Here is an 8,445-nt window from a genome sequence, read left to right as displayed (position 1 = left end):
CGGTTCAGCCCTGGCGGCAGGCCGAGGCGCCCCCAGGGTGTAGCAGGGATGTCACCCCAAACCCCTGTCCTCAGTGCGTCACAAACCACTGATTTGGTGCAGCTGGGAAAGCACCCCACCTAAAAGAGGGGCTGCCGATTTTTTAGTCACTGCCAGATGGAGCGGAGGATGCTCTGGGCAAGAGGGGATCTTTCTTAAGAAGCGGAAAGAGGCCTTACCCTGCCGTCACCAGTCAACGCCTGAGGGGGCTCACTAAAGCAAGGGAGGCCCCAACACCGGCACAAGGTTCCGCTCAGCCCTGTGTTTCTGGGGTGCAAGGATAGGGGCCACGACCCCGTCTAGCTTTCCACAGAGGGGAGAAGTGTGTTTGGAACCTGCCTTCCACCCCAGACCCAAGAACAGGAGCCAGCAGGAAAGGGGGCAGGGGGAGCGTGAAGGCCCCAACACCCTCTCCCACGCCACGAGGCAGGCCCTGAGGCTGCCGGTGTGCTGCCAGGACAGGGCTAGGGGCACACCTGCTCCTTGAGTTCGTTGAGCTGGGCAGTGAGGTGGGACACCAGCTTCATGGTGGAGTTGAGCTTGTCCTGAAGAATCCGGATCTCATTCTGCTCCCCCTCCCCCTCGTTGCTCACCAGTGACATGGCCCGCATCCGGGGGAACCAGTCCAGGTTCTTGTTCTGAAAAACATCACCAGTGGGGTGAGCGAGCTTGGGTCCAGCCTAGGAAGGCCTTGTTTAGAAAAGCAGCTGTGTGGGGGGGGGGAGCCTGCTACCACACCCTTGGCCAAATTACTCCCCAGGGATGTGTCACGGGAAAAATCTGAATTGACCTGGGTCCTCCCCGGGGCCAGCGTGAGCTGGCAGTGACCCTGAGGGGGTGCGGAGGCCACAGCACTGAGACAGGCCAACCTCCGTTAGACAGCCCGAGTCTCCCCCTGGTATCAACACCACCTGTTTACTCTCCTAACAAACAGCCTGCGAGCGGTGGAAGGCAGGCCTCTGCACCCAGACCCTGCCTCTCCTCCCTCCCTCCCTTCCTTCCTCCCGCCCCGACAGCACGCCCCACACCCCAGGGAGATGCCAGTCAGACAGATGGTGCGTTGAGGGAGCAGAGCTCTGCTGAGGGTGGCTGGCATCTGACACGTGAGGCAAAGCCACGTTTCCCGGGACAGAGGCAGAGCGGGAGGGGACACCGAGCAGCTTTCTAGTTCCTTGTGGCAAGCTCTGAATTCTCAGATCAACAGATAATACCTGCACTCAAAGACCAATCCAAATACAGACTCAAAAGACGCATAGAACCTCTCCCCACACCTTTCTTTCCTTTTAGGCTGCATTTTCTCTAATGTGCAGTAATCTAAAGACGCACTACATCTGATGGGACTGATGGGCATCCTTTACCCTAAATGCGCCCAGACCTTGATTACTCACTGCTTTCACTCCCTTCGCTCCTGCATTGGAGTGATGGTTGATTTCTCCTAAGTTTGACAGTTTAAAGTTCATCCAGGCGCCCTCTTGGCCTGCGACCACCCAGGCTTCAGAAAGCTGCCCTCCCTCTCGCCCAGCTAGAAAAGGCCCCTCAGAAAGGGCCACTGAGCAGCCGCCACAAGCAGGGCCGCCTCGCCTCAGGCACCCACGGGCCCCGGACGCCGCGCGCGTCCTCTGGGGGCTTTTTTCCAGAGGCCCCCCTGCAGCACAGCAGCTGGCGGGGCTCCCGAGTAGCCGAGGTCGGCTCCAGCCGTTCCTTGTCCCCTGCCGCCTGCTAACAAGTGTCCCTGGCTGTCCTGACCGCCCCCCTCCCCGGGCCCGCACCTTGATCATCTGGGCCACGTAGCTCTCGGGTCCCGTGTAGTCCGTCTTATTCTTCACACGGACCAGCACGATGAAGTACAGGTAGTTCCACATGTTGTGCTCGAACGTGATGTGCTCCTCAAACGACACCGTCTTGTTGTCGAACTTGTCCCTCTCCAGGCCTGCGGAGGCAGGAGCGGGGGGTGAGGGCACACCCCCTCCCCCGCCCCCAAGAGACCCGGTGGGCAGGCATGGCCTCCCGATGCAGCGCGGACACTGTTCTTGGGCTGAGAGTTCCGACGAATGCAGGTGACAGCCCACTCTGGGCTCTTTAGTTCACTTCTATTTAAAGCAGCAGCCACACAGCCATGGAGCCCCCGCCCTGCCGCAGCACAGAGGGGACCATGGGAGCATACGCCAGGATCCCGGGGGCCGGGGAGCCGGAAAAGCTTGGATGAGGGTCCTGTCCTACAGGGGCCCACCTGCTTCTCTGCCTGCGGTGGCTGTGAGGGGGCCTGCACTTCACACCTAGGGGGTGGGGAGAAAGGCCCTGGACTGAGATCAGAGGTTCGAGGCCACTGACCAGGCTCGTTTCCTCATCTGAGACCCAGAGAGTTTAAAGGGAGGATTTCTGAGGCCCTTTCCCACTCCCTTCTGTGACTCCAAGTTCGGGTAGGGTCCTGTTCTCCCCGGTTCTGGGATGAGCGAACAGCCACCAAGCCGATGGCCCCAGGGCAGGGCTCCCCGGCAGCCACAGGAATCTAGGAAGGGCCAGACTGAGGCCACCGCCGACGGCCACGGCCTCCTCAGGCAAGAGCCGAGCCTCACCACAGATGAAGCACGTGGTCTTGAGGATTTCTTCCTTCTTCTGCTTCTCACTGCGCAAGTCGGCAAAGGTGTCGATGATCACCCCAAAGATGAGGTTCAGCACGATGATGATGACGATGAAGAAGAACAGGAGGTCATAGACCACGCGGGCCGGGAAGAGAGACTCCTACGGGGGGGAAGGCAGGGAGGCTGGGGTCAGCAGCCCCCACTGCAAGGGAATAAGGGCATCTGGCCCCCAGGGCCCTGAAGATGGCAGAGAGGACCCAGCCTCACCACGTAGAATGCGAATCACAGTCGGAGGCCCTGAGCGTGGATGAGGACTCAGCGGCCGGGACGAGGCCCTCGAGGAGGCTGGCGTGGGGAGCCAGGCCTGCGGGCGTGGCCCGCCCCTGACTGCTGGTTAGGGGAAGAGCAGCTCTGAGCTCCTCTGCCTGCCCTCAGGACACCTGGTCTCACTCGTTCTAGAAACCCTCTGGCCAAGGAGAAGCTTCTCACCCTTGTGCCACTAGGGACAGACTGACACTCTGAGAACGTGGGGCTGCCCGAGCCAAACCCTGAGGCCTCCTTATGGAGCCAGCCCGGCTTCCCCACCCTGCCTACGCTGGCTGTGGGCCAGGGCTCTGCCTCTCAGATGAAGCCGCTGTGGCCGGGGACCCGCCCGCTGCCTGACTCACGGCTTCCCTAGCCGGGAAAAGCCGGGTGCCAAGGTCTTTCCTCAGAGCGTCTACAGTGAGCTGGTGGGGATGCCTGGGTAGACACGGGCCTGGATAGCACAGCTACACCGTAACCGCACGGGACTGGGCGGGACAGCGGGGAGAAGGGGACGCAAAGGTGCAGGGACTTGCAACCCTGAAGATGGAGGGAGGCCAAGCTGCTCTGCCGGCCATGACCTGAGGGCGGGCGGGGGCCGGGGAGGGGGCAGGGGGCGCTCACGTCTTTGGAGGGCTTGCGGAGAATGTCGCCCACACCGCCACCATTGCGCAGCCCGTGGTTCATGACAGTGACGATGCACATGAGCAGGGTGTCACAGGCCCGCTCCGTGCTGTCCAGCTCCTCATCCTCTGCAAGCAGGGCGTGTGCTCAGCCCCGGGCCAGGCAACCTGCCTCTGCCCCCACCGCACCTGGCTCCCAGGACGCACTGCCCTCACCTGCCAGGACCTCGGGCACCACGACCCCTGAGACACAATCTATGTTGTCCCCACTGCAAGTGTCCACAAATGTGGCAGCTCCATGTGGCATCCCCAGGGGGCTGGCTGGAGGGGACAGGATCAAGATCAGGAGGTGCAAGGACTGTCCTCATCATCTCCCCAGTTCGGGGCCCAACATCACATCCTCCAGGAAGCCTGCCCTGATTCTACCAGTTCCCCACTGCCTGGCTACAGTGAAGGGTCTCCATGTACCTGCCCCCGCCGGGCTGTGCTCCAAGGGCCGGGAGGGGGGTCTGCACCCCTAGCCCTGGCGCACTGGCAGCTCCCACAAGTACCGAGTTTAACGTGAACCACAGGGTCTTCAAACAAGAGTAACCCAAGGCGCTCCCACTCCCTCAGTCTGTCCAGGGAAGAGGGAGGCAGTGAGCTAGACCCCCACCCAGAACCCAAGAGGAGAAACTGAGGCAGGGGGCCTGGTGGGATAAGCACTTCCAGGCCCTGGTCCCAACGCCAGCCACTTGTGCAGGCCCCTCATCCCCACACACCCGCCCAGGAGAGGCGCCCCCAGACCTCTGGAGTGGTTGCTGGGCAGCCGGTCGACCTCGAGAATGAAGTCATCCTTGAGGAAGAGGAAGCCAACAATCGAGAAGAGGTAGACCAGGATGAGGGCCAGCAGGGCGGTCAGCAGGATGGAGCGGCCGTTGCGGGTCACACTCTTGATGACATTGAACAGCGTCTCTTCGCGGTAGATGAGGTCAAAGAGCTGCAGGGCAGAGAAGGGGCCGCCGCTGGACCCACGGGCTGCCCGCCTACCAGTGGTTCCCCCCGCCTCCCCCAGCGGCGTCTGCTCTTGGGCAGGCGGAACCAGGCTGGCGGGCCTGCTGGGGCCGTCGTCTCCGAGGAACCTAGAGTTCCAAGGCCCAGGAAACGGAGAGGTCCAGGAGAAGGCTAGAGGGTGGAATGGCCAGCGCACACCACATGCAGCAGGAGGATGGCCAGCACTTACAGTGTGCTTGCTACGTGCCAGGACACACTCTACACAACTGTTGTGTGTTAGCTCTCTTCATCCTCACAATTATTCTAAACGGCAGATGCCGTTAATTATCCCCGTTTTACAGAGGAGGAAACTGAGGCACGTGCAGTTAAGAAACCTGCCCAAAGTTACACAGCTAGGAAGGGCCACACTGGGATGTAAACCCAGATGGTCTGGCTCAAGAGTCCAGGCTTGAACCCCCACTGTACAGGGGAGATGGGGCCATGAGTAGATATCAAGGCCTTGAAGGCCAGGCTGGGGTCCAGCGGAGGAGGACACTGGAAATCCACTCCTCCCAGCCCAGCAGCAAGAGGCCTGGGGATGGGGAACTGTTAGCAGCTGGCAGGAAGCCCCAAGTGCCTGCCCCTGCCCCTGCCCCTGCCCAGCCCCTGCCCCTGCCCCTGCCCAGCCCAGCCCCAGCCACGCCTCACCAGGATGCTGTAGAAGAGCTCATGGGCAAAGAGGCCCAGGACACTCGTCAGGATGTAGCCCACATGGTACAGGAACTCCACGTCCATGACCATGGCCTTATAGCCCCGGATGAAGGTGCCACGGTTGCCCACAAAGCTCACCACGAACACGATCTTGTTGGTCAGCTGTGGGCAAGTGCAGGGCATGGGGGTCAGTGCCCTACCACCCACCCTGAATCTCTACCCCTGTTGCCGGGCCCAGCCGGTGCCTAGAGCAGAGGCGAAGGCTGGGTCTTCAGGGGAGTGGATCTGCTCAGCCGGGCAAACACAGCCTTGATGAAAATGCTTCCTGAAATGCATCTGGGCTTCTGGGACTAGAATAGAGGAGAAGCCCCCGGGGTCCCCAGCTCCAGGAAGAAAGTGAGATGCAGATAAACGAGAACGGGTCAGAGAAGACCATCCTTAGCCTTTACGGTGACTAGGTAAGTTAGGAAAAGGCACCCCCCCACGTGCTCGAGACACTTTATTTCTACCTGTCAAGAAACTGTCATAACACATAAATCTTTCATGTCCTCAATATGCCTTCAGGCAGTGCACAACTAACACTGGGAACCCAGCAGCCCTGAAGCTGGTGCTCCAAAGCGGCTCCTGGCTGGCTGGCTCTGAGTGCCTGCCTGCTGCCCCGAGTTGTCCAGGGGAAAGAGGAGACACAGAGTGGTCCCAGCCTCGGGTCTATAATGAGCTTGGGATCCCAACACAGGGACCAGGGGGAAGGGGCAGAGCAGCAGGCCAGCTTCAGGTCCAGCTGCATGACAAGCCCAGGAGGGGTTGGGGGTGGGCGGTGGGGGCCCTCTGGCACTCACGTTGAGGGCACCCAGGATGTTGAGCGTGGGCCCAATGCCCAGGTAGTAGATGGAGCGCAGGATGAGCGCCACGATGAGGGGGCGGATGCTATAGCGCTTGGTGAACAGGGCCGCGATGGAGAAGCAGATGAGGATCCAGAACAGCAGCGAGATGAGGGGGGAGCCCAGCACACCTGGGGGCCAGGGAGCAGGGACGGGGCGGCTTGCTCAAGCCCACCCACCCAACAGACCCCAAGAAGCTACCCCTTTCTGGGAGCCTTCCCTGTAAGTTCCTGCTCACCTGGCTGTAGGGCCCCGCCCATCACACCTGCATCTGGAGGCCTAAGGTAGGAGGCCCTCTCCATCTGCTGCTACCGTAACTGGTCTCTGCCTTGTATGTGTGTGTGCTGTCTCCAGAGGTCGAGGACCCTATCCATCCCCGTGATGAGGTGCAGAGCCCAGAGGCCAGTGAAGGGGTTGCTTCTCCCCCCTCTGCATCCAGTCCCCTCAGAGCCCGGCCAGCTCACATCGGAGGAGGGAGCATGGAAGGCTCAGGGCCGCCACCTGCCAGCCCTGTGTCCTCACCTGTGGATGCGCCCTCCACGTAGGGGTAGAAGAAGGCGATGATGATGTTGATAAAAACCGCCAGGTTGAAGGAGATGCTGCCCCACAGGGTCATGCGGCGGGAGAACCAGTAGATGAGTGGCATGCCTGGGGGAGGAGGTGGCGGGGCCAGGGTAAGGGGGGCCCCTGATTAACACCATCTGCCCACCCCATACCAGGCCGCAGAGCCTGCACAAGCTCCAGGCCCCACTTCAGGAGGAAAACGTGGTCGGAGCCCTCCTTGGTGCCGGGGTGGGACCCCCACCAGTAGGCGAGGGAGGCATCAGGGGCAACAGGGGCTCCAGCGCCCCACCCCCGCCCTCCCGCCGGCCCGCGGGGTCCTCACTGCGGAGCTTGCGCTGCCACTCCATCTCGTTGTGCAGGAAGGAGGACTGGCCGAAGAAGTCGCTCACTTTGCTGCCCTGCTCATCCTGCTCGGTGGTGGTGAAGAGCCGGTGCTTGGTCTCCTCCGTCAGGAACTGGCAGATGCCAGGCACCGGGAACACGATCTGCTCCATGCTGCGGTCCTGCCGCACGATCTGGACGCACACGGGCACCTGGTCACATCTGAGCCGCAGCCCCCGAGGGCCCAGCCCTCACTCGCGGCCCCGAGCTGTTCTCAGGTCCCACCTCTATCTGAGACGTGTGGTTCTCATAGTAGGCCAGGGGGTCCTCCTCTTCCTCCTGTGCCGGTGCTGAGGACTTGAGCATCTGTGACAGCTGCCTGTTGTTGAGGCTGAGCTGGGGGCGGGGGGGTGGGGATGCCGAGGTCAGGCCCGCCCCCACCTCCATGCCGGGGCCCAGCTGTGAGCTACATCCCACTGAGTGACCCCCAGCTAGACCAGACCCAGCCCCAAAGTGGGAAACAATCCTACAGGACAGTCCTGCCCAGGTGCACCCCTAGGTCCTGCTCCAGGCTGCCAGACGCCCTAGACCCACACCGCAGCCTTGCTGCCACTCCTCTGTCCCGGTGACATCCCTGGCCACCAGGCCGGCTCCCACCGGTCCTCAGCCCCGCTCCCCAATTCTGAGCCGGCTCTTTACTCAGGTTCAAGCCAAGGCCTTGGGCCACAGGTCTGCCCTAAGTTCCTGGCCCCGCCCCCAGCCTCATCCCAGACTCCAGCCAGGATCTGAGGTCTCAGCTCTGCCCTCAGCCCCGCCCCCGAGTCATAGCCACGCCCTCCAGCTCCTAGCCGCACCCCCAATACTATCCCATCAAATCTCCCACCCAGCCCCACCCCTAGATCTAAGCCCCGCCCCACACCCAGCCCTATCCTCTGGGCCCCCACCATGGAAGAGATGCCCTCGGCCTCCTCTTCTTGGATGCGCTTCACGGGCTTCAGCAGGTGCTGCAGCTGCTTGTTGTGCCTGGAGAGCTGAGTGAGATGGCAGCGCAGAGTCACTGGGTCGTGGTTGCCCGTGGGAGCGGGGCCGCTAGGGTGGGGCCGTGGGGTGGGGCCGGTACCTGCAGCGCCAGGATGTAGATATTGTGGCCCACTTCACGAGGGCTCACGTCCGAGTTCTCACGCTCCTCCTCCTGCAGGTAGGCCTTCTTGATGACGTCCACCTGCCGGGGCAGGGGCTGCTGAATGCCCTCTTCCTGGGGCGTAGGGCGGGCTGGGCTCTGATCCCCAGCCCCACACACCCCACCTGGTCCGCCTCCCCACCTGACCGCCAGCCCAGCCTCACCAGCTCCTGGGGCCGCAGGCTGATGAGGATGCGCTCGGCGTTTTCACTGTCGTGCCGGCTCTCCATCAGAGCCAGGAGCAGCTTGGAGGCGTTGTCCTGGGGTGG

The 8,445-nt window shown here is 62.2% G+C and overlaps 1 protein-coding gene across 1 annotated transcript in view; it reads right to left on the bottom strand.

Moving 5' to 3' along the window:
* ITPR3 (inositol 1,4,5-trisphosphate receptor type 3) overlaps positions 1 to 8,445 on the bottom strand; it is a 68,342-nt gene that overhangs the window by 360 nt on the left and 59,537 nt on the right. The window contains exons 44-57 of the mRNA XM_007460843.1: positions 8,341 to 8,436; positions 8,117 to 8,218; positions 7,941 to 8,027; positions 7,282 to 7,392; positions 6,998 to 7,190; positions 6,634 to 6,759; positions 6,070 to 6,242; positions 5,228 to 5,392; positions 4,334 to 4,526; positions 3,764 to 3,868; positions 3,549 to 3,676; positions 2,616 to 2,781; positions 1,809 to 1,969; positions 516 to 677 (exon numbers count right to left, since the gene is read on the bottom strand). Of these exons, the coding sequence (XP_007460905.1) occupies positions 516 to 677; positions 1,809 to 1,969; positions 2,616 to 2,781; positions 3,549 to 3,676; positions 3,764 to 3,868; positions 4,334 to 4,526; positions 5,228 to 5,392; positions 6,070 to 6,242; positions 6,634 to 6,759; positions 6,998 to 7,190; positions 7,282 to 7,392; positions 7,941 to 8,027; positions 8,117 to 8,218; positions 8,341 to 8,436 (1,968 nt within the window). The remainder of the gene's footprint in view (positions 1 to 515; positions 678 to 1,808; positions 1,970 to 2,615; positions 2,782 to 3,548; positions 3,677 to 3,763; positions 3,869 to 4,333; positions 4,527 to 5,227; positions 5,393 to 6,069; positions 6,243 to 6,633; positions 6,760 to 6,997; positions 7,191 to 7,281; positions 7,393 to 7,940; positions 8,028 to 8,116; positions 8,219 to 8,340; positions 8,437 to 8,445) is intronic.

This window comes from Lipotes vexillifer, unplaced genomic scaffold (genome assembly GCF_000442215.2).
Source record: "Lipotes vexillifer unplaced genomic scaffold, Lipotes_vexillifer_v1.1 scaffold921, whole genome shotgun sequence".
NCBI classification, from domain to species: domain Eukaryota; kingdom Metazoa; phylum Chordata; class Mammalia; order Artiodactyla; family Lipotidae; genus Lipotes; species Lipotes vexillifer.
Note: the sequence above shows the minus strand (reverse complement) of the source record. Positions and strands in the feature narration are given on the sequence as shown.